The sequence below is a fragment of the Podarcis muralis genome, chromosome 8 (genome assembly GCF_964188315.1).
Source record: "Podarcis muralis chromosome 8, rPodMur119.hap1.1, whole genome shotgun sequence".
Lineage (NCBI taxonomy): Eukaryota > Metazoa > Chordata > Lepidosauria > Squamata > Lacertidae > Podarcis > Podarcis muralis.
This window is the reverse complement of record NC_135662.1, coordinates 22266450-22292806: the sequence shown is the minus strand read 5'-3', so window position 1 is coordinate 22292806 and position 26357 is coordinate 22266450. Positions and strand designations below refer to the sequence as shown.

The window sequence follows — 26357 nt, the reverse complement described above, 5'->3', positions numbered from 1 at the left end:
ATAACTATGCACCCCTTTATTGGCAAATGTGGTGGTGTATACTTGGTTGTGGAGAAATTGCAAGTATTCCTGGATGAGACTGATTATCTAGATCAGGGTGGTCTAGCACTTGGCCTAATGAATGCACGTGGTCCTCAGGTTTGTGGCCCATGGCAACATTTGACTCTCTCCCCCCCATCCCTTGTGCTGCCTTTCCAAATCCAGGTAAGTGAGGTTCTGGCCTTTTGGGAAGGAGGTGTGAGGGCTCTGACAGGGTCCTAGATTCCTCTGGACTTCCTTCCCAAAGCCTCGTTAGCACTTTCACAGCTTTGCAAAGAAGGTTTTTATTGCATGGTTTTATGCACTATTGTTGTAAACCACTCTGATAGTCTTATGAATGCAGTATATAATTTTTTTTAAAAAACCCCCACAAGAACAGCAAACAAATAAAATAACTTATAAGTAGTACCTAATTTCAGATTAACCCACCACGTTGCTTTACTGCAAGGCTGGGGAACTTGCAGCCCAAGGACTGCATGTAGACCTCAGCCTGATTTCATGTGAGTTGCAAAGAGGGAGAGCAATCTGGAGAAAGGGGTAGCAGAGGTTTCTCTTTTTAGTCTGGTCCAACCGATTTCTGGTTCTAGCCTCTCTCACAACCATTATGCAGTCCCTAAAAGATTCTCCCCATCACAAGGTAATGCAATCATTTCCAGAAAAGAGGCTGCTCAACCCTAATTAAGCTCTGGCTATTTTATCAGTTTAAGAATTCAAGAAAGTAATTTTGTCTCAGTACATGTGCTTGAGGCTCAAGGTAACACAGAACAAACTTTTAACAGAATCTTGGTGTTAGCTGTAGCATAGGGGTGGCTTGTCCGTTAGGCGAAGGGAAGTCATTTGCTTCAGGATCCAACCCCCTCTGTTGTGCCGCTACCAGCCTTGCAGGGGATTAGCTTGCACCACCAACACAGTCCCATTGTCCTCACCGCCACTGCTGTGTTGTGGTGGTAGTGCTGGCAAAGCTGCAGGTGAGGGTACAGTTGCGATGCTGGTGCTGGCAGCAGTGGGGGCAGGGAGGGGGTGAGGTGAGGACCCAGATTGGCTAGTTCCTAGAGGTTTGGTGGGATTGTCTGACTGGCTCTTGAGGAAAGGTATGTGAGAGGTAGTGAGTCATATAGCTTCCATCAGAATAATCCCACTAAACCTCTAGGAATTATCTAATACACTTCCCTACTCTAGGTTCACAATGTCCCTCTATATTTCTTGCTATCTAGGCTCCTCTACTCCATGGCTCACTGCTAGGTGGCTGTCCTTATACTTTCCTTATACTTCACTGCCCTCCCAGGTCTCCTCCTCCTTTCTGTGACAGTTCTGCCCCCCCCCCCTTTCTCTCTCTCTTCATGTTCTATAGTCTTTTATGGTCTATTATTGTCATCTCTTTCTTCCTTTTCACTTCCTCTTCCTCCCAGGTGCTCCAGCCCCAATGATTAAGAGTGGGCCAGCCACATCTGGTGAGCTGAACAATGCTACAGACAACAAGCAATCCGTAGGCTGCCAGTTCCCCACCCCAGCTATATAGACAGAGCAGAGTTGCAATACATCTGGGATTTCCCAGACATATCTGGAATACTGCAGTCGACAGCGGTGTCCGGGCGGAAATCGGTGAAAATGCCCGGGAAAATACGGATGTATGGCAGTCCATGTTGGCAGTGCCGTTTTTGCCGATTTCCCATAAAAATAGTTTTTAAAAAGGCATATTTTTGTGATTTTGTCAAAAAAGCTAATCAACTTTGCCAAAAAATGCTGTCAACCCTAAGACAGAGGGGGGAAATGTTCTTAACTCTAAAAGAAAGACAGAAAGTGTGATAGTAGTTCCAACAGAGATGTTAGGGTGTCAGTTGAAAGCAAAACAAAACATACATAGACTGCTTATATAGGCTTGCCATACGTCAGGAAAATTCCTGACAAGTCCTGGTTTTTGGGTGTAAAAATGACATCTAGGGGGAATTTTGCTGAATCAGCAAAATGTCAGGGAAAACCCGGATGTATGGCTATGCGATGGAAAAAGCCACGACAACAACTCCAAAAGCTTACAATCACAACTTTTGGGGTCTTCCTAAAAAAGGGAAATATGGCAACCCTAGCTTATAGTAAGTATTTTGCAGGGGTGTGTGTGTGCATGCCATAAGGTTAAAAAACTGCTTCTTGCTCTATAAAGGGATGTTTCCTTCCTTCCTTCCTTCCTTCCTTCCTTCCTTCCTTCCTTCCTTCCTTCCTTCCTTCCTTCCTTCCTTCCTCTATCTATCCATCTATCCCACTTGATCGTAAATAGAACCTCTAAGCTATAAAACAAATGCTATATAGCTATTACTGTACTTTTCTGTGTATAAGACTAGGTTTTTTTACTTTTAAATAAGGCTAAAAATCTTGGGGCGTCTTATAAACAGATAGTGCATATGCCCATTTTCTAAATTTGATGTCCTCAAAAGTAGGGGTGTCTTATACATGGGGGCATCTTATACATGGAAAAATACAGTAAATGCCCAGGCTTGGGACTGGCAGGCCTCTAGCAATATATAACACATCAGGGGAAGGCGTCAGTTAGGTGGGAAAGATGAAATATTCTGTTTCCCATTCCAGGGAGTCCTGAGCTACAAGGATTCTAGGCTGGCTGAATCCTCAACAAAAACACTTCCCCATTGGGTGATACGCTGCAAAAAGTTGTTGTAAGGCTCACTTGTTTGTAAGCATTTTGAAAGGGTCAGAAGGGCTTTAAGAAACAGCAGCATGATGACCTCATATTAAGTTCTATTGATAGGATTCAGCGATGGTGACAGTGTACCCACCTCACATTGTTGTAGTAGTTGGTGGTAGAACCCATTTTTTTGTAGCATTCCCTGTGCTTCACCTTGTAGCATGATCCTTCCTTCCATGTGACTACAGATGAGGCTGATAAGACTGATCTATAATTAAAAGAACTAACTATGACATAGTTCAAGAGCCTTAGGTTCAGTGTGAAAACAATTTTGAGCTTCTCGGCTTTTTGAATTTTATTTTAAGGTTTCTCCTTGTTTGTGGGGCACAGAGGAATTGCTGAATGCGTTAGTATGGATGTATGACAAATAATGAGCATAAAAGAACTGGCATTTGTCCAGCTTAGTATCCTCACTGCTATATGAAAGAAAGTACTACAGCACAGACTAGTGGCTTAGGGAAAGAATAGAAGAGGAGAAATTTTCCTGTAGATTTGTGTGTAACATAAAAAATAAATGAATAAAGGCTTTTTTCTGTTATCTCCATGGAGTAAATATAATAAGAAAGTGGTTGTGTTGTGGTCCGAGTAATAATAATATTTATTATGGATTACCATTGTGGCAAAATGGTTTTCTTTGCAATAGTGTGTTGTGTGAGGAACATAGAATCATAATATCATAATAAATAACAGAGTAGGAATTGAAAGGAACTTTGGAGGCCATCTGGTTCAACTCCCTGATCCATACAGGATCTGCAGTGCTGGATTTAATGGCATCAGTCCTGATAAGTGGCTGTCCAGTCCCTGTTTAAATAACACATCAAGTTGGGTTTTAAATGTTAAGGGTTGTTTCCAGCAAAGTTCTGCTTACAGTAGAGCCATTGAAATTAATGAAGCTAAGTTAGTCATGTCCACTGATTTCAATGGGTCTATTCTGAAAAAAGACTAACATTGTAAACAACCCTTACTATTTAGCCAGTATAGCATTTGATATCAATTATAACTGTAGCCTACCTTGCTGGTCATTGACCGTATTAAAGATATTTGAATTTTGAAACTGTAGCCTATTGCTTCTTTAAGAGTGTCACACTTTCTGGAATTCCAGACTGGTAAAGTGTTAGTTTGATTTACACATACCTCATTCACATATGTCATGGGTCAGCAAACTAAGGTCTGCAGGCTGGATCAGGCCCAATTGCCCTCTGGATCTGGCACATGGACAGTCCTGGAATCGCTGCTTGGATTGGTGTGATTGTTCGGGCTGCGCCAATTTTTTTGCAATTTTCTTCGGGTGCCATTCCCCCCCCCCCACCACAGCAGCACCTCCTCCCTCCCTCCTCCTGGCTTTTCCCTTCCCTGCGGAGGAAGGGAGCTGGGCTTTGATTGGTGCCAGCCAATCCAAAGCCTTGCCACCCGCGTGCTGAGGTGCCACCCAGACCCGCCAGCCAGCCTCTCCGTCCGTGGCTGTACTGTGGGCATCGTGACTGGCGTGTCGCGGGACTTCGGCTGGAGCTTGGTGCACCTGCTGGCCCCGCACCTGGCGCCTGGGAAAGCTGGCCTGGAAAGGAGAGGCGCCGCCACCACCACCGCCAGCTCCCAACCGCAGGCAGAGCGACGGAGGAGATAGGAAAGCAGGGGGAGGGGAGGGGCTGGGGGAGAGGGAGAGGGAGAGAGAGAGAATCCCCCCCTCCGCTGCTTGCGTGTGCACACAGTCCAGCCCGCCACAAGGTCTGAGGGGCGGTGAACCGGCCCCCTCCCAACAAAATTTGCTGACCCCTGACATATGTGAAGTACAACCAGAGGTGGAGCTAGCTGCTCCGGCATCCGGAGCGGCGCACATGCTGTGCACCCAGGGGCAGGACAGCGAGCGTCCCACAGGGGTGGGGCGGCAAGTGTCCCATGGGGGAGCGGAGCCTGTGGCAAGTGTCCCAGGGGGTGGGGCGGCGATGTCACCCCTCTCAGGGATGACACCCAGGGCAGACTGCACCCCCCGCAACCCTGTTCCTCTGCCAGTGAGTACAACCACTTGGAAATGTCTCACTTGGCAAACCATTGTATGAAATGGTACATTTTAAAAGGAGGGTCTAAAGCACCATGCCTCTATGGCCTTGCACACACCTTTTGGACACAACAAACTAAACCAGAAAGAGTTAATGCAAGGCCAGTGTTGACTGATTTCTGAATTATCTTATTGCTTGAAAGCATCTGGGAGGGGCTTTGAATTTGTTAGAGTAATGGCACTAGAGTAGAGGTATTACTGTTAACTATTCCCCACATCCAGTGCCATTTTCTCAATCTAAATCCCCTCCATAAGCTACTGATTGTCATATGTGGGAAAATATAAATACCCATGGGAGGAAAATAAGGGTACCATATTTAACCCACATCAGAGCAAATAGAAATGGGGGGAGTGGCACAATTTAGATCAAGAAACAGTATGAATAGAAAGCATTTAACTGCCCCCTGACCTTATTCTGATCAAATCTGGATTCCTTCCATGACTTCTTTTAAACAACAACAAAATCAGGAAATACACTCATAGATCTTGCAAAGTAATATGAAGTTTCACCATTAAGATGCTAATATCAGGAACCACCAGGTCCATGTGCTGAAATCTCCTCTTCTACATTAAGGATGCAGGAGTCCTGTCCTCTGTTTCAGCTAGTCACCTGGACTTTCCTCTCCTCAACAGCCAAATGCCATCTATACAGTAGGAGAGAGCTTTCCTTGTATTACAGCTTCTTAGAAAATTGCCCAGGAAATAGGAACCACTTCTGCATTATAAATTGCTTAGTGAAAAAGGAGCCTCCAGACACATGGCTGAGCCCCTTGGAGAAGCACCACTGTGAGTTTTCCTCAGCTGCCCAAATTTCCTTTATACAGGAGAAGGTCTCAAGCCTTTCAGGTTGCAATCCTATTATATAATACTAATTTAAGACTAAGTCCTACTAAACTCAAATAACTTACTTCTCAGTAGACACCTGTAGGATCGCACTGTTTTAAGCAGTCTTTATTCCTCCTACTTTGCTTTCCTCCTATCTTCACACAGAGTTACAACCTAAGATTTTTCTGTAAGCCTTCATTATATGAGGTATGTTTCAAATCCTGAATGTCTAGTCTTCAACCTCAGGAAGTGCTTTAATATTTATCTGCACTTGCATAGGTGATGCCCCATTATACCTAGCTGGAATACTGAATTTTGCATGTAATTTCTTTAACTTGGTGCCAAAGTATGATTTTCCTTTTTCTTGTCATTTATGACTCTTCACTGTGTGAGTAACACAGACCTGGACTGTGAAAGCACCATGTCAGAACAATTTTATTTTTTTTAAAGAATTGTTTGTGATATAGGGTGTAATCCCAAGTACCTCCTCCTCCTCCAGTGGTACTTTGTGGAGTGACAGGGTCACTGCTTCATCTACAACTCTGCTGTAGGTGGCAGCCACAGCTGAAGATGGGGGAGGGTGGGATGATTGAGTCTGGTTGTGACCCAACTGCTGCACTAGCTCCACTGCACTAGTTGGTTAAGTCATTGGTGTCACACCAGCCCTAATGATGTCATGTGACAGCAAGCCTGGTTGACATCCAGCAGATCTCGTGCCAGCTCAGACCTGCAACTCTGTTTTGGAGCTTTCTGCTGGCTCCCGCTATTTGCTAGCTCCCACTAATGAAGATAACATCAGCAGGCCTACTGCCTGTCTGCATGTTCAGCTGATGGAAGGGGGAGGTTGGCAGGAGACTGGAAGAGGTGGGATAAAGACACCTTCACCTAATCCACCCCAGCCCAGTATAACCTCCTCCTCCTCCTCCTCCTCCTCCTCCTCCTCCTCCTCCTTCTTCTTCTGGCAGCTAAGTGTTGATAGCAATTTTTATTAGGGATTGCAATAGATAGAAAAAATGTTAATTGACCTGCTGTACAGTTAATTGATTGTGACCATTTTAAAAACTAAAAACTGCCTTTTATTATTAGGAGGAAATTCCATCTCAATTTTTTAAAACATATTTCTTTGAAATATTTGATGCTTTTCTGCTTATAAAACCATCAAGAATAAAATCCAAATCTAATAGATCAAACCTAAAATCCAATTTAAGATATGAACAGCAATAGGAGCAGTAAATCAGTCCAATTTAAGATATGAACAACATTAGGAGCAGTAAATCAACCAGCCATTAAATACTTGGGAGAAGAGAACAGCCTTAATTTGGTGCCTCAAAGATGACATATTTGGCACCAAACTTGTTTCTGTATGTGGGGGTGCAGCCACAGAAAAAACCCTATATAGTGGGCACAACCAGTATCTCAGGGACACTTGGAACAGACTTTCAGAAGATGGTGTTAAATAACTGAAAGGTTCAGATGAAAGAAGCTATTTCTTTACATACCTCCTTGCCTCCAGACCACATAGAGCAAGGCAGCCATCACAAAAAGCATGACAGATTTGGGATTACACTTGATGGACATATAATTTCTATAGGTTTTATATACCTAATACTGATCTTTTTTTCAGGATATGGACTCTAACGCTTGCTCTGTGAACAAATGTACTTATTTTACATGCCTGGATATAGTTTTTTTGTTTTTGTTTTTGTTTACTGTTTTATGTTTGCATTACTTGGTTCTGATTGTTTTCTTGTTTTGTACTTACTGAAAACTGAAACAAAAATATTTACTAAAATATATATATTGTGCACCACCCTCACCATGGCATCAGGGGAATTAGGTTCAAGTGAGTGAGGTGAGCCTGGGACTACTTCTGAACCTGGAGTTAGAGAGAGATGAACCTTTCCCTGCCCCAGAGTTCTACTGAAGCCTGGCATTTGTTTGGGCCCTGCACCTCCTGGGTGAAATTGCAGAGCCATAAAAAGCTGCCTCTTGCCATCTCCAGCTCAAAGCTAGAGGGAGGCGTGTGAGCTTGAATCTGTGCCCAACTGATCATCTACAGGGGCAGATCAAGCCCACATACCCCTGCTTCTCCTTTCCAGCTCTGATCTGGATAAGAAAGGTAAAGGCACATACACTTAATCTGCTTCTGTGTCCTGTTGGGTGCAGATGCAGAATAAGCCTTTGCCTCCTTCCAAGTCTGAACTTTTGAGAGAGGGAGGTGCTTATTTTCTGCCCCCTTAGAGCCAACTTTAGATCTGGAGAGAGGGGCAGGAGAGTCTTCTCTGTTCATGCTGTGTTTTAGACACAGCATGTGGTCCAGGACAGTATACAACCTGTTGGAGAAGTCCGCTCACTCTTCCCGGTGGGTGCCATTGTGGGCCATCATTTCCTCCACCCACGGAGATCCGACAGGGAAGCCCCAGGGATGGGACGGTTTCCTAAGCAGCAAAGGAAGCTTCTGGGCTGAGCTTGCTGCCTGGGAAATGGATCCCACCCGCTTGCTCAATTAGAAAATATCCAAATGATCAACAAGGGCAGTCCCACATTCAATGTATTACTGTAATCCAACCTGGATGCTTTATTCCGTAGAGGCTATCTGGGTATCCAAAGTCAAATCTAATAGTTTCTTAATATGCACATTTGATCCTTCAAGGGGAGTGTAGCCATCCATTACTTCACTGGATAGTTGAATCATTTAATATTTGAATAATCTGATTAAAACTTGCAACCTTTGGTTAATTGCTTTGATCATGGAAAGGTGAACAGAGAATTTTAAAGATCACATAATGTTTCTTTGTATCCTGTTATCATTTGCAAAGGTCATTATTCTATTTGGGAACATTGCTGCCTCACATATAGTGTAGCCACCCCCATAATCCCTCCCTTTGTTCTTTGGAATAAAATAGTAATAGAGCATAAACTGTAGTTATCACTGGACACTCTTCATAATATCCTAAAAATTGCCTTCCTGAATGAGATCAAAGGTCCATTAAATTCAGCATTCTAAGTACATTCAGACAACCATCCATGGCTGCATAAGCCATCTCTCCTCCCATGTGCACTAGTTTATCAGTAAAGATCCTTATTTGTGTTAAGGATTATTTCTACAGATAATTTAAAAAAAAAAAATCATGTATAGTCATAGCCAATTTTAGACCTCATCACCAATGCATAGGGTGTAAATCAGTGTCACACTCTTCCAATTTTTCCATTTCAGATTGTCAGACAGAACAATCCCCCTTCTTCCCCAGCACACTGTTCTGTGGGTTCTCCTGGCTACCCCAGAGCTATTTGGGGGGGACTGCAGGGGGCACAGCAGGGAGAGAAATGGGAAAGTCTTGTATAAGCAGAAATCCTTCCTCAGAGCTTCTGCTGACAGTGCTCATTAGGTTAATCCTGCCCATAATCTCCAACATATAATATTTGAATACAGTATACTGTACATCTATACTGGACAAACTACTTGTTCCTTGATTTTAACTTCAGTCTTGCCTGCATCTTTACTGAGATCCTCCAAGTGAATTTAAAGTAGTGATGGAGCTTTGCTTCAATCTTGCATCCACTGAAAAGAAAATTTAACAAATGTATTTATAGAAAATTGTATATTAAAATTGATAAATGGGTGGTTTTTTTAATTAAAAAAATAATGCCAGGCATTGTTGGCATCTGTCTGTCTTGGGAGATAATGGAGGAGTGCGCCTTTGGGGGTGAGATCAAGCTGTTGGAAGGTTGCAGCGTCTGCTGTGACTGTAGAGACTGATGTAGGAGAGGCATGTTTGACTGCAGCTGGGGCAGATGAAGGCATCCAGTTGTGCTGTTGCAGATGCACGATGGCATTTATTCTCTCTGCACTCCTCTCAGTGGTCATTTCTCCTCTGGTCACTTCTATGGATACATGACTTGACAGCCTGTCTCCAGGCACTGCGGTCATCTGCAAGGGATTCCCACGTGGCAAGGTTAATGTTGCCAGCCTTCATATTTGCAGACATCTTTGTAACACAGAGTTGGTCTACCAATTAGCCTGGTGCCAGAAGCCATAGAGCACATCCTTGGGGATCCTGCCATCTTATATGTCGACTTGACCAAGCCAGTGTAGACGTCACTGAGACAGGAGTGCAAACATGTTGGAATGTGGGCTTGGGCGAACACATCTTTGGAATTCTACCCCAAATCCTCCTGATGCAGTGCATGTGGTGTCGCTTCCTTGGGTTGTAATTTACAACTCACTTCCATAAAGCAGCATGCTCAACATGCAAGCGTGGTAGACCTTCATATTGGTATTGGTTGTTGTCCTAGGTGCCTTGACAATATGCTTACCCAGCTCAGTGTTGATGGAGAAATTGCTGGTTATGGTGGAACCCAGGTAGACAAAATTGTCTACCACCTCAAGTGTGTGGGGTATTTGCACCATCCTGACCCAAGATGTTGGTCTTTGTCATACTGATAGTAAGGCCAAACTCCCTGCAGGCTTCGGCAAAATGGTCAGTGAGTCTCTGTAGACTCACTGCACTTTCTTGGAGTGCACTGTCAAGGCTGTGTCATCTGCAAACATCTCTTGGATAAGGACCCATTGGACTTTTGTCTTGGCACAGAGATGTACCAGGCTGAACAGACTCCTGTCGCTCCTTGTATGGATGTCCACACATTTTTCAGTTGAGATGAAAGCATATGAGAGCATCAGGGGGAAAAACATGCCAAAGAGGGTTGGAGCAATAACACAGCCCCTTTCCACATCGCTCTTTATAGGGAAGGTGTCTGAGGAATAGCCATCATGTTAGATGGCGTCACACATGTTCTTGTGGAAGGACACAATCAGCTTGTGAAGCTTAGGTGGACACCCTATCTTGTTGAGCATTGTAAATAATCCTTTTCAGCTGGGAAGGTCAAAGGCCTTCATCAGGTCTATGAAGGCAATGAACAAGGGGTGTCTCTCTTCTCAAGATTTTTCCTGCAGCTGGTGCAGTGAGAATATCATGTTGACTGTTGACCTCTGAGCTCTAGAGCTGCATTGTGACTCGAGATAAACCCTGTCAGCAAGTGACTATAATCTGTTGAAAACTACACTGGCAAAGGCTTTCCCCACAGTACTCAGCAGGGAGACCCCACTGTTGTTGTTGCAATCTTGGTAGTCACCTTTGTTCATGTAGAAGGTCACAGTGCTGGAGTCACACATGTCTTGTGTCATGGATCCTTGTTCCCAACACTGCAAGAGAAGGCTGTGGAAGTGTGTCATGAAGGAAGAATTGAAACCGGCTTTCAGCATCCTCCAGGAACAAAGCAATACCAGTACTGGGCACAAGGTGGTGCTCCAGCCTGTGCCATGAATAGCTTCCTCTCTTTACTATAACATTTTAATGCTTCAAAATGTATGCATGCACGAGGTGTTTGCTTTTTAAAACAGACCACATTATAGGTTCTTTAAAATTTATAGATGCACTATAATTTAATCAGGTTTTTTTTGCTTTAATACAAAAAGTTATAACATAATTAAATTTAAGGCAGCAAATGTATAACATGAACAACAATAATTTTCTTTCCATACAATTTTGTGTGTTTTATCCATTCATTTATTTCTTTATATTATATATAGACTTTGTTTCACAAAAAAATCTTCACAAGTTAACTTATCGCCGGACAAGGTGGTGGAGGCAGCCTGGGTTTAAATATCCCAGCAGTGGACCAGAGTGAAGCCTTTCGCCTCATTCCTGCTTGCCCCTGGGTGGAGTCCTGTAGCTTGCCCACTCATAGATTGGCCAAATGTCGGGCAGGCTTGCACCCACTTCCCAGGCTGGCGAGAGGCCAGTTTCTGGTGTCGCAGCAGCCTGGGAAAACACCTTGCCTCCATGTCCCATGCTGGCTTGTGGTGCATGGGGTGCGCCATCCCACATAGGTGTCTGACTCTGAAAGTGAGCATCATTCTCAGGCACCTTGTCTATAAAGAGCACTTTGAAACAGGGCTGTGTTCTCACCCCAACTCTCTTTGGCATATTCTTCTCTCTGTTGCTCTCATATGCCTCCAGTTTGACTGAAGACAGTATGTACTTTCATTCGAGGACTGACGGGTCTGTTCTACCTGCTACAAAAGTGCTGCAGGTCCTTATCCAATAAATGTTGTTAGCAGATGACACAGCCTTGACAATGCACTCGGAGGAAGCTCTACAGAGACTTATTGACTCATTTTACCCAAACCTGCAGGGAGTCTGGCCTTACCACCAGCCTAATGAAGACCAACATCCTGGGTCAGGATGTCATCAGCACTCCACACATCAGCAGTGGTGACCACAAGCTTGAGATGGTGGACAGTTTTGTCTACCCGGGTTCCACCATAACCAGCAACCTTTCTGTTGACGCTAAGTTAGACAAGCATATTGGTAAGGCAGCTACGGCAATGGCTCACCTCTCCCAAAAGGTATGGGAGAATGTGATGCTAACTATCAATACCAAGATGAAGGTCTACCAGGCTTGCATGTTGAGCATGCTGCTTTATGGAAGTGAGTCATGGGCAACTTACACCCACCAGAACCAACACCTCAATGCTTTCCACATGCGCTGCATCAGGAAAATTTGGGGCATCACATGGCAGGACAGAATTCAAAAACAAAGATGTGCTCTCCCAAGCCCACATCCCCAGCATGTTTGCACAAAATGGAAAATGGCAGGATCCCCAAGGATTGGCAGACCAACTATGTTTTATAAAGATGTCTGCTAACGTGACATGAAGGTTGGCAACGTTAACCCTGCTGTATGGGAATCCCTTGCAGGTGACCACAGTGCCTGGAGACACAGTCAGATTGTGGGTCCACAGCAGTGACCAGAAAAGAAATGACCACTGAGAGAAGTGCAGGGAGAGGAAAAGCCATGGTGCATTTGTAACAGCAAAACTGAATACCTTCATCTGCCCCAGTATCTATTCCAGGTCTCTACAATCTCAGGAGTCACTGCAACTCTCCAGCGGTTTGCTTTTATCCCCAATGGCACACGCTTCCATTGTCTCTCTCTCGAGATGGATGCCAACTAAACAGTTGAACTTGAAGTCAAGTTGAAGCTAGGTTGAAATGGATCTATAATCTTCTTCTTTGGCGATCGCTCATGGCCAAGTAAGATTGTCCTCCATGAATCACCAGGTGTTCTTTAGTTCCCTGGTTCTTCTTTGTATGCTGTGTAGTTCCAGCATGCAATTGCTTATCTACCTTATTTAAAACAACTTAATATTTAAAAAACAGATGAACAACAGTGGGACTTAGCTTTCCTTTTAAAAATTGTTCTCTGTTTCACACTGTTTCATTTGACATCTCTTTCATTTTTTCACTCTCACAATACTGTTGAAGAGTCCTGTTGGTTTTGTTACCCTGCATTTGATAGAAGTGAAATTGAAAAGCATATTCACAGGTGTAAGTGATGCTGTTCAGTCAAGACATAAAATTTGTGTGTCCAACTTTTTCCAGCTCTTAAGAGTTTGCATTTATTCTCCCTCCACTAAAAAAAAGCAAAAAAGGGCAAAAAATAAAAGCAAGCTGCACAACTATACATCCGTTCCAATATTCACCTATATTATGTAGAGCTCACCATTCTTCCACTAGTGCTGGATGGATTTGTGGGAAGGTTATACAAAGTAAAAATGTGGCTATAGTGTGCTTTGCAGCTTCATGTGGGTATGTGAGATAAACTTTAATGCCTCACAGAGGGAATAAAGAGAAACTGGGCTTATGCCCATGCTTGACATAGTGTATGAACAAATTGCATAGTGGGACTGTAGAAGTATGCTCTAGTTGCCTGTAGTGCTTCCAAACATTTAATGAACATTTAATGTACAGCATACATTCACAAATTCCTATGTTGCTGTTGTTTTAAAAAACCCAATAGAACACATAGGATTATCCAATAAAACACGTTATCCATTACCGTTCAATATCAGGAGGTAAGAACTGCATGAATGTACATAATGAATTTCCAGAGGCATTAGCTGTGTTAATCTGCTGCAGAAAAAAACAGCAGACAATCTTGTTGAAAAAAATTGTCCAGTAGCACCTTAGAGATCAACTAAGTTTTTTCTGGGTATAAGCTTTTGTGTGCATGCACATTTCTTCAGATACACTGAGACAGAAGTCACCAGACCCTTATATATAGTGGGAGGGTGGGTTGGGGTTTTCCTCAGAAGGGTAGTAGGAGATGGGTGATTGACTCAATGGGTGTGGTAAACCTGTTGATGACTGTTGTTGTTGTTTAGTCATGTCCGACTCTTCGTGACCCCATTCCTGTCTTCCACTGCCTCCCACAGCTTGGTCAAACTCATAACAACTGTTATCAAATCCAAATCCAAACTCTTCTTATGACGACTGTTAACAACTGCAATTAGTCCTACAGGAAAAGACAAGCGATAGTATGCAGATGACCAAAAATAGCTTTAGCATATGTAATGAGACAAGAATCCAATATCTCTGTTCAGACCAGGTCTCTCCATAGTTTTCAGTTTTAGTAATAAGTTGTAATTCAGCACTTCTCTTTCAAGTCTGTTTCTGAAATTCTTTTGTAATGAGACAGCTGCTTTGAGATCCTGTATTGAATGTCCTGGGAGAGTGAAGTGTTCTCCTACTGGCTTCAGTGTCCACACAATGTTTTTGGCATCAAAATGCCAGGCCCCGTTGTCAATGACCCATTTGTGATATGCCATTCCAACCTGGAAACACCCTAACAACTTTATTATAGTATAAACTTTCATAGACTACAGTCTATCAGTTGCATCAGAAGTATTACTTTGAATTACAGGTGTGTAACTCAAACACACACAGACACAGTCGAGGGTGGAATTACAAACTGTCAGAAGGAAATGAAACGCAGAAAGTACAGACTGTGATGATTAGGTTATTAAGAGTGACCATAAATACTTCCTGCGTTTCATTTCCTTCTGACTTTGCTGGTTAGAATTCCCCCTCCCAACTATGTGTGTCTTGAATAATAGAATTATAGAGTTGGAAGGGACCCTCAGGGTCGTCAAGTCTAACCCCCTGCAATGCAGGAATCTTAACTAGCTCATACATGACTAGCTCATACATGACAGAAGGCCACCCATCCTCTGCTTAAAAATATCCAAGGAAGGAGAGTCCACCATCTCTCAGTGGAGTGTGTGTGTGTGTGTGTGTGTGTGTGTGTGTGTGTGTGAGAGAGAGAGAGAGAGAGAGAGAGAGAGAGAGAGAGAGAGAGAGAAAGTGTACACATTCACTTCACACTCTGTACTTCCCAGCCCTTCCACCCCTGCTGGTTAACTCTTCCTCAGCTGGCTAAAGCTTCTCTCCCCTGTGATTCCCATGATGATTGGCTCCATGCTGCTATTAAGTTTTTTCCAAAGCTTAATAGTGGCCTACATTTCCCCTTGTGCTGTTCAGCTAATTGGGGAACAGCTGAGAGTGATGAAAAGGGCACTGGATCCCCGCCTACCCCAGGCCTGCTGCTTGTCTCATCAGTGGGATACTATGTTGTGAGCCATTAAGGTTAGGCAGAGTGCCAGTTCTGAGAAAGAAATAGAAAATAGCATGTTTCTACTTAGTGAGCATGCATGGAATTGCACTGTTGTAAAAACACTTGTTATTTTATTGATGGACTAAGAAGCACCTGTGTGTGATCTAAAATATGATTAAACACACTGCAAAACTTCTGGGTTAAATTATTTTCCTATATATTTTTGTTAAAATTGTAATGACCATTATGAGGAAGTGGTGTTTAAGAGGCTGTTTCTGGATAACTAGGCCTATATTTGGCACATATTTGGTGTGAAATAGCCTTTGTTTTCCACCTTCTGGGAAACTAATACACATTTCCTCTCTTACTTTATATATAGGTAATGTGGGTATGTAACTCGTGCCGAAAACAACAAGAAATCCTCACAAAATCCGGAGCCTGGTTTTATAATAGTGGAACAAATACACCACAGAAGCCTGATCAAGAAGTTTTTAGAGGGCTGCGTAACGAAGAAGCACCTCAGGAGAAAAAAGCAAAGCTGCATGAGCAATCCATATCAGGGTTGGAACGAGGTAGATCTCAAGGGCTCACAAGGCAAGACTCCATAAACGGCTCAGGAGGGAAGGGAGCAGGTGACACGGCAGACAGGTAAGGAATTGGCTCATTGTACTTCAAAAAAGGAGTCGTCACATGTTTATGAATCATATTATCTTTGCATTTCTTTTTCATGTTTAATAAGTTGTTTCATCTAAGCAGAATATAAAGCATTTATTTTCAGAAGCATGCAAGGTCTGCATTATTATTTCCTTACCATTTATATTGGGATGATTCTGTAAGTGAGCATACACTTTTCTGTAAATTAGGAAGGGCTCCATTTTGCCTTTGTGGAATGAAAAAAGCCCAAAGTTAGGCCATTAATTCTGCAGCATAAATTAGATAAAAGATGCATAAAAATTGGAATTTTCACTAGTTCAAAATGTCAGAGATTTATCTCTCTTTCTACATCTGTGTATGTGCTGAGAGAATGGATTTTATACATCTGAGGCCTAAATCAGAAATACATTAACTGCTCAAAGGGGACTGCTAATCTGCATATTTTAGTTGGGTACAATTTAAATTATTTTTTCTCAAACTGTTGTTTATGAATATTCTGCACTTATTTCTTAGTGGTCTTCTTCTTACATTAATATATTTCACACTGGTGGAAAATACCTCTAAGCCCTATTAAAATATTGGTATATGTGTCTAGGAATCATACAAGTTGAAAAGCCTAGTGAATTTTCTCATCGTTTCTTGAACTTTACTACTGTTTCCAGCTCATTTACAAATTTACCTATGCTGATATGATGACTTGCAGCAGAATCCTATGCATGTTTACTCAGAAATGAGTCCCATTGTGGTCAGTGCTATTCATTCGCTACTAAGTTGATGGCACAATAGTGTTGAAATTCTGTATCCACTTCCTTGAGAGTATGCCCCATTGAACACAGTGGGACTTTTGACTAGACATGTAAAGAATTTAACCTTAAGAATGGTCATTTGAATTCTCTGGACTTCAAATAGGCATCTGTAGGCTATATGAACTATCTCATGCTCTACATCTAGTTTATAAATAATGCTGACTGTACTTTTAGCTTTGATTAAATTAGATACTTTATCTTTAAAATAACAAACTCTTTCTAGCCTTTCAAATCTGGATTGGCTATTAACGCAATTCTAACTATGTTTACTTTGACTTAAGTCCTATTGAATTCATTGGAATAAATGGGGTTTGGATTGTGGACTTAGATAATTTTTTTGTTCCTTTTTAACTGTGATGGTCATGAAATAGAATTCTTGAAAAATGTAAGCAAATCAAGCTTTCTTACTAGAACCTACCAGATTGAACTGCTTCTTTGCTCATTGTCCTCTGCTCAATTTTAAATTGGCAGGTCAAATACTGATTGGCTACAAGTGCTCCTTAATTATATTTGTTGTCTTGAGAGACACAACATGGTGTCTGGCAGCTGAATTCATTGTTAAAGGGTGATAGCACAATACTATTCATAGCTAATATTTTTCTTAAATATGTACAGAAGATGGAATCTTGTGGGCTCTTCATTTTTACAAGGGAGACTGTGGAGCTGTCAAGGGTATAATTCTAAGTGCTTTGGCTCAACTATTGTAGGGAGACTGAGACCACAGAACTGTTGTGGGGAGAAACCAACAATGCTTGCTTAAGACCTTCCTAATACTCTTGGGTACAAATCTCAATATGCCTTTGTACAGACACAGTTGTTAACAATTACAGCTTGGTTCTACTTTGTTACAGAAGTCAGCAAGTGATCTCTCTGAGATTGAAATGGGAAAATGGATTGAGATTATTTTAGACTGGAAGGTCAACATCAGTAAAACTTTAATTTATAAACCAGTACATTTAGATAATGGATTAACCAATTGTACAGGCAATGTGTATTCAAGTAATTATTATCTAATTATCCAGATTATTAAAGTCTGATTTTAAGCCACTTTTCTTAACTCCCTAGTGCTTTTAGTTGTCCCTTGTGTTTATTTATTTAAATATTGCATTCATATGCCACCTTTTCTCCAAGGGGGTGTGGGTGGTTCAATCCCTCCTCACTGCTCTCCCTAACTGGGGGAAGGTGTTAATGAATGGAGTTTTTGGCATGTCCTGCAAAGAACCACACCCAAGCAAGAGTGTCACTTGGTTTCTTTGTCACTACCGTCTGCAGTTTCTTCCTGCTCCATTATTTTTAAGGCATTACAGTACAATATATCCATCATAGCAGGATCATTGATATTAAAAACTGTGTTGTACCACACTGTGCAAAGATTCACCCATATATTACCACATAACATGCAGTAATTTGAAAAAGAATGTGTGAAATCACTTTTTGAAAAATAACCTGTGATACTGGACAACATCAAAACTTGCTTTGTCATCTGGTAAGTGATGCTTCACACTTGCAGGTTATACACGTCACATATGAAAATGCATATAAGAATTTATTTGTTTTAAATTAATGAGAAATAAAAATATCTGTTTCTGAGTACTGTCAGAACTACTTTTGTTGCTTTGAAAATTATGTTGGGAGAAATATATCTCATCTTAAATATTACTCTGGCAGTGCAATATACAAAGACGTATCACAATTGCATCATTTGCAGATTGACTACTGCCTAAACAGTTTGACTTACGAATTGAGGTCACAACATCCCAATCATTAGAATATGAAATAACATGAATAGATATTATTGCACCCAGAATATGCTGCAAAGGAACCTTTCCTGGGCAAAGTTTTGGCAATGGACCCTTTTCATTCTCTATGGTGCTACAGCTGTCCTTCCTGAATTCAGTTACATGCTACAGTAGCCAAGCAGCAGGTACTGATTCCATACTCAGCATGTACAAAACAAACACTGCTTTGTTCTAGACACCAGAAAGACTTGAAAGTTGCAGAGTACTTCTGAATCTTAATTGTTTTAAGGGGAAATGCTGTTGTCAGATTCCACCTATGTGCTAATGTGATGATTATAGCCGGAAGTGAGTATGATTTGCAAGTAATTTTATCAATTTATCCTACATAGATAATAAATTGGCTTGGATTTGAAAGCTGCAATTGTATATACGCCTGGGAGTAAGCCTTGTAAATTCAGTGGGATTTAATTCTGAGTGGACATGCATAGCATTGCACTAGAAGTTGCTCCTTCATTTACATGGGGGGGGGGCACATAGAGAGTTAACCAACTCTCCCTTTCATCTGAATCCCCTCACATTGTATCCTATGCCTTTACAATGGACTCCCTAGCTTTTCAGTAAGCCTAGGAGACTGCAGAGGGAAGGGGTGGGTGAGAAAGTTCTGTTCCATGATCCCAAGATCATCACCTGAGGCCCTTTTTCATGTGCCTCCTTCATAAGAGGTCCAGAGGATGGCAACACAAGAGCCAGCCTAAAGAAACTACTGTGGCTACGAAAGGAGCTTACAGAGGAGCTGAGATTTAAGCAGGGAATGTATAAGAAACGGAAGAAAGGAGAAATTACAAAGGAAGAGTATACACAAGTAGCCAACAGTTGCACAGAGAAGGTCAGGCAGGTCAAAGCTCAGAATGAACTCAGGCTTCCAAGAGAGGATGATGATGATAATAATAATAATAATAATAATAATAATAATAATAATAATCGGTTTCTTTGGATATGTTTGAAGCAAGAGGAAGAACAAGGAAGTAGTAGGTCCCTTGTGTGGAGAAAATGGAGAAATGCTATTGGGTGACAAGGCAGAAGGCAGAACTGCCCAACACCTACTTTGCCGCTGTCTTGAGCCAAAAGGAAAGTAGTGCCCAACATGGTGATAACAGAATAAACAATGCAAGGAGGGAGCTGCAGCCCATTATAGGAACAGAGGTGGTCATGGAACATCGAGCAATTTATAATGGATTCAGATCTCCAGGGCCTGATGACCTGCACCCAAGGATACTAAAGGAGATTGCGGATGTAATCTCAGAGCCTTGTGGAACAGATGTCAACCTGGAAAAAAGTGACAAGTGGGGTGCCACAGGCTTCTGTCCTAGACCTGTTGTTCAACATCTTTATAAATGATTTGGATGAAGATATTAAGGGGAAGCTCATCAGATTCTCAGATGACACCAAACTGGGAGCGGCAGCCAGTTGCTACTGAGAACAGAATTGTGATTGAAGATGACCTTAACAGATTGGAGAACTGAGCCAAACTAGCAAAATGAATTTCAATAGGGACAAATAACAAGCTGCACCAATGTAACATAGGGGACACCTGGATTGCTAGTAGTACTCGTGGGAAGACCACAAGGTTACAATGAGTCACAACAGTGTGATGCAGCAGCAAAAAAAGCCTATGCTATTTTTGGCTGCATTAACAGAAGTAGAATGTCCTGGTCAAGGGAAGTAATAGCATCCTTCTATTTTGCCTTCCCCTTCATGGAAGGGGAAATTGAGGCAGTGAGAGATTTTACTTTCTTGGGCTCCATGATCACTGCAGATGGTGACAGCAGTCAAGAAATTAAAAGACGCCTGCTTCTTGGAAGAAAAGCAATGACAAACCTAGACAGCATCTTAAAAAGCAGAGACATTACCTTGCCAACAAAGGTCCATATAGTTAAAGCTATGGTTTTCCCAGTAGTGATGTATGGAAGTGAGAGCTGGACCATAAAGAAGGCTGATCACCGAAGAATTGATGCTTTTGAATTATGGTGCTGCAGGAGACTCTTGAGAGTCCCATGGACTGCAAGAAGATCAAACTTCTCCATTCTGAAGGAAATCAGCCCTGAGTGCTGACTGGAAGGACAGATCGTGAAGCTGAGGCTCCAATACTTTGGCCCTCTCATGAGAAGAGACGACTCCCTGGAAAAGACCCTGATGTTGGGAAAGATTAAGGGCACAAGGAGAAGGGGACGACAGAGGATGAGATGGTTGGACAGTGTTCTCGAAGCTACCAGCAAGAGTCTGACCAAAATGTGGGAGACAGTGGAAGACAGGAGTGCCTGGCGTGCTCTGGTCCATGGGGTCACGAAGAGTCGGACACAACTAAATGACTAAACAACAACATTTAGCCTTTGGCAGACCCTGCCTAGGGTACTGTGTCCAGTTCTGGGCACCACATTTTAAAAAGGATATTGACAAGCTGGTACATGTGCAGAGGAGAGTGTCAAAGATAATCAAGGGTGTGGAAACCAAGCCTTATGAGGAACAGTTGAGGGAATTTGATATGTTTAGCCTGGTAAAGAAGAAACTGAGAAGAGATAATGAAAGCCATCTTCAAATATCTAAAGGGCTGTCACATATGGAGTAAGATTGTTTTCTCCTGCTCTGGAGGCTAGATTCAAAGTACAACAAATGGGATTCTGACTAAACACCAGGAAGAACTTTCTGACAGTAGGAGCTTTCTGACAGTGGAACAGACTCCCACTAGATGCTGGACTCACCTTCCTTGGAAGTTTTTAAGCAGAAATTGGATATCATGATTTTAGCGGTGATTACTGCATTGCAGGGGGTGGGATTAGATAACTCTTGAGATCCCTTCCAACTCTACAATTCTATTTCTCTTCTTGTCATTATGAGGGACTTTAATTTGGTATAGTATACAATGTAAACTTGGAATTTAGTACTGCCTGTGATCAGTAGATTGAAAGTTAGATTGTTGTATTCATTTGTTCTAAACTTCTAAATTCTATAAGATTTAAAGAAGCACTAATTCACACAGGGAATGCAGATTATAGAAAAATAAGAAAGAGAAGCTCAGAATCTGGAAGGTAAAAGAATCAAAAGAAAAGCAGGAATGAGCAAAAGGTTTGAGGAGCCCAAAAATAAACTTAAATGAAATGGATGTAAATAATGGTTTTGGCTTCAATCATTCCTTGTATCATTTTGTGCACCTATCTGTGGATGATGAACTGTTAACCGATAATTTATTGTGTTAAAAATAACCTCTTGAGTGATATAGAACTAAATATAGATATTTCTTTTCCTAAATGAGGATTTTGGACTCTTGGTTCCTGATAGTCACAACATGCTTTGTCAGTCTGTTCTTGTCTCAGAGCCAAATAGCTTACCTATCATTCTGGCTCATTTTAAATATACACATCACATGCAGAGTCACTATCTCTATAGTTGAACAAATAACAAAAAAGCAGCTAATGTAAATAATAAATGGAGACAGAACACAAATAATATTTTATTACTACTTGCATGGAGCATTATGGAGAGAGAGAGAGCAGGGCTTTAGTTTCTCTTATATACAAGATTAAGAGATGTGGTCTCTTTTGGATGTAATGCTAAAACATGGTTTAGTGTTACGAAAGTGAGCTGCAGCTAGTCTTGATCTTGCATACTCCCTTCCTTCCTTCCTTCCTCCCTCCCTCCCTCCCTCCCTCCCTCCCTTCCTTCCTTCCATGTGTCCACAAGGTGGAGTCCAGCAAATTTTGCTTTGATTTCAGATTAACCACAACCTGTCCTGACATCTGAATGTAGACAAACTGTGATCAGTTTTAACTATGACATGTTGAAACAAACCAGTGTCGTGGTTTATAAAGCTAGGTTATTTCATTTAGTTGTAGTTAAGATCATTCATAGTTAAAAATGGCTAAATCATGGCTAATCTAAAACAAGAATGAAAGCTTATGTGTTTCTTGCAGCTGTGCTAGCAAAGGAGAAGGTGTGTATGTGTGTGTTTGTTCACATGAGCCAGAGGCTCACTGCAACTCATTCTTACAATGATAAACCAGGGTTTACCTATGAATGCATCCAGTGACTTATCCAATGCCCTCTGGAAAGCTACATAACTTACTAGGAATACAAAGAATGCAAGATAGATAGCTAGATAGCTAGATATAACATATATGCTGGTCCCACTCTATGAATGCTTGCTGTGAGACTTATCTGAACACAGGGAATCCAAACATTGCTATATGCACTGCAGATTCCATGTTTGGGAACGCATTATAAATTTTCCCATAGGATTCAATGGAAATTGTTGACTTGTTATGAGAACAGAAATCATTGACTCATTATATGAATTTTCGCCTAACAAGTTATCCAAGGAACACATTGTATTCATAAAGTGGGAACTGCATACATGCCAGATTACCATGCATGGCCATGTGAGAACTGCTAATCTTTCCAGGGTCAAACAACAATTTGTTGAAAAACAAATCAAGCTTGGGAGGAAACACAAAAAATGGCAAGCTTTACATTTATGATGGAAGTGAGTCAGGAAATATAAAGGTGAAAGGAAGACTCATAATTTATCATGAATCAAATTAAGCTTGAGAGAGGGGGAAAAATCTGGTGAGAATAGATTGCCTTAATTGGAATTTAACAGATGGTGAATGAGATATCAGTTTGGTATCCTAAACCTGGAGGATGCCTCAGTCATATGTTTTTCACATCAATTTTTAAAGCAGAACTAGGAGTGGAACTTCCATTTTTCACTTAGTCTCCAAAAGGTTTAATTAACTTGAAGTGTTCAGAATTAAACTATTTTCTTTTCCTTCCTGTTGTATTGCTACTATTTAATATATATTAAATACTAGCAGTGAATCGTGTGCTTTACAGAAAAGAGAAGTTGTAGTCTTATATTAGACAAGATGAGAACACTTGAGTAGTGCAGATGGGTGAGGGGAGAGGGAGTTCAGAATGGAGGCAGAAATAAGTTTATTTTCTAAAGAGATATCATGCCACATAGCTCCATAGAGCCCTCAGGGCAGAATGGAATATTAAAAAGCCTAGCAAACAACTACTGTATTTTTTGCTCTATAACACGCACCCGACCATAACACGCACGTAGTTTTTAGAGGAGGAAAATCCATAGGCATGCCACCCGTAGGCATTCCCTCCATAACATGCACAGACATTTCCCCTTACTTTTTAGGAGGAAAAAAGTGAGTGTTATAGTGCAAAAAATACGGTAGTTATTTCCTAAACAGTTACAAACAGGAGACCAGTTAATATGTGTTTCAGAAGCAAAATTTCCCTAAAATTGTTTTGCTGAAACTGTGCAGTCAAGTTGATAAATACTGTATTTTAAGTGCTTGCAAGATTAAATAGAGGATAATATGTGTTTCTAGCTATTTAGTCTTGGCAAAGAAAAAAGGATAGCATTTCCAGTATTGCAAAGGCTGCTCATGACAAGCCATTATTGCCTACCATTTATAACTTCAGCAAGACCTTGCTAATCCTGAAGCAGGCAAACATCCATCCTAACAGATGGACATGACTCTGGGGTGCCCATTGGCACTCTATGCATAGGAAATGTGTGGTTGTGATAATCATGTACAAATGATGAAATAGCTATTTATTCTCAGATAAAAGAGGAAAATGACACATGTTATTATAAGCCAAATTTTGAGAGATGCTGATTCCTCCCCACCTTTCTGAATAAAATCTCAAGTACCTTAAAAAAAAGAAAAGTTAGCAAGGTAGAAAGTGTTATTCTGTGGACCAAATCATATGCACAATGCACAGTAACAGAAATATATGTCTCATGTGTCCTACACCAGTGGTTCCCAATCCTGCCCCACAGACCACCTGAAAATTGCTGAGGGTCTTGGCAGAGCACTTGGTGATTTTTCTGCCTGTTGTAACAATTGTTGTGCTAGATGCTATATGATCCTTAGTCCACAACATGTCTGTAAAAATACAACTATCTGAATGAAGTTCATCTGCAGACCACTGTTTGGGAACCCCTGCCCTACATAAACTCCGTCATGTCTGATGAATTCATATGTGCAGCTCAATCACATTTCTGAAGGAAACTACAGTTTTTATGTAGTGTGCTTATCTAGCAAAATAGATTTGTATGCATTTGCCATACATGTTGGAGGGTGCACATAACGTTCCATGTGAAAATTATTTTTATTCAAAAGTTTCATAATGTTTGAAGCAGCACAGTATAGCTCAAACTTTAAATTGTTAACCAGTGGGAAGTGCTTTTAGATGACCTGAAATACATTCCTCTAGCTACAGCTAGAGTCAGCAATCGGGAAAATGTGTTTCATATACCCAAGGCTATGAAGAGCTATCTTATACTGAGCTAGACCAATGATCCATGCAACTCAGTATTGTCAACCCAGATTGGCAACATCTTTCAGATCCAGCTCTGCAGTGTTTCAGGCAGAGGGATTGCTCTGCCCTACCGCTTGGAGTCCCTTAATTAGATATGTTGAATAAAGCCTTATGCATAGAAGTATGTTCTATTTCATTTAGCTATATATGTAATATGTTTGAATATCTTTCAGTGTGAAAACTTGGTATAGAAGATAAACTAGTACTAGAAGATAAACAATTTCAGCTGAAAATTGTCTGTTTCTCATTTTTGAAACAATAATGATTTACGGTTGAATCTGTTCCATGTATCATCTTCCTCCCTTGCCATATATAACATTTATAAAATAACACACAGTTTCTCTCTTTGAATAAAGAAAAAAACATAATATAATTTACTAGTTGGAAATGTCTCCTTCTTTGGGAAAAGCTACTAATCTGGGGAAGGATGGTTACAGAGATGGAGAAGGATGGAGTTCCATGACAAACATTCCTGTTTGTGCCGTGTAAGTACTTTTCCACTGCTAGCTGAACAAGGAATCTACTCCTTCAGATGGTATAGACAAAACTGTCAGAAGGTTTTTGCAAAGATTCCAAACAATCAACAGGTAGTCATTAATTAGAGATTAGTTCTGTACACTTATAGACATCTGCTGACAATGTATCATTGGAGGTGAAATTTGTTTACAGGAAAAACATTTTTTCCCCCAAAAATAAAAGCAATACCAGAACTTAATCAAGTTCATGTTTGCATTTGCAATCTAGGAAGAGTGTTCACATTGTTAAATAAACTGAATACTGTAGACAAATGATTCTGAAATCTTAATTTCAAAATGTTACTCTAGTTGTCAGTGATGGTTGCTTGGTGTACATTAAAATTATAAGTGACATTTGAGGCAAAATAGTGCCAAACATAGCCCCCCATACTTCATACCTTATTTGAATTTGAAAATAATATAATGAGTAGAAGTAGAAGCATTTTGGTTTCTTTATGGATACAAATGATTACAGAAATAACATCATGCAAGAATGAATCAAAATAATGAGCTATGTGGTTTTTTGGTTTTTTTTAGTATTTACAGTTTAGGGACCCATAATGATTTTATAAGCAAACTGGTACCAGTAAACCCTCTGCTGTGAGTTGATGGATTCATTTTTGTCTGTCAAGTAGCTTGTACAGATGCTGTTGTCCATGGTAATTAATAGAAAATCAATGAGAAAAAGAGCAACTTGCAGCGCTAATATAACTATCTAGGTGATTTTATAAGTACGGTAACTTTATAAATCAATATTATGCTGAGTTATGTCTGTTGATCATCAAAAAATTCCTATTGACTCTAGTAAATTCCAGGGCAAAGAGTTCAAATTAAACACCTTAACTAACCCTTAACTTACCAGCAAACAAATTGAATGGCTTTTTTCAAACTTTTGTTGTTGTTGTTTAGTCGTTTAGTCGTGTCCGACTCTTCGTGACCGTATGGACCAGAGCACGCCAGGCACTTCTGTCTTCCGCTGCCTCCCGCAGTTTGGTCAAACTCATGTTGGTAGCTTCAAGAACACTGTCCAACCATCTCGTCCTCTGTCATCCCCTTCTCCTTGTGCCCTCCATCTTTCCCAACATCAGGGTCTTTCCCAGGGAGTCTTCTCTTCTCATGAGGTGGCCAAAGTATTGGAGCCTCAGCTTCACAATCTGTCCTTCCAGTGAGCACTCA

At 41.2% G+C, this 26357-nt stretch overlaps 1 protein-coding gene across 28 annotated transcripts in view; it reads left to right on the top strand.

Annotated features, from left to right (window-relative positions):
- The window catches only part of RIMS2 (regulating synaptic membrane exocytosis 2), a 337394-nt gene that overhangs the window by 69807 nt on the left and 241230 nt on the right, over positions 1 to 26357 (top strand). For all 28 annotated transcript variants that reach the window (XM_077932773.1, XM_077932781.1, XM_077932774.1 and 25 more), the window contains one exon: positions 15451 to 15719. In XM_077932773.1, the coding sequence (XP_077788899.1) occupies positions 15451 to 15719 (269 nt within the window). The remainder of the gene's footprint in view (positions 1 to 15450; positions 15720 to 26357) is intronic.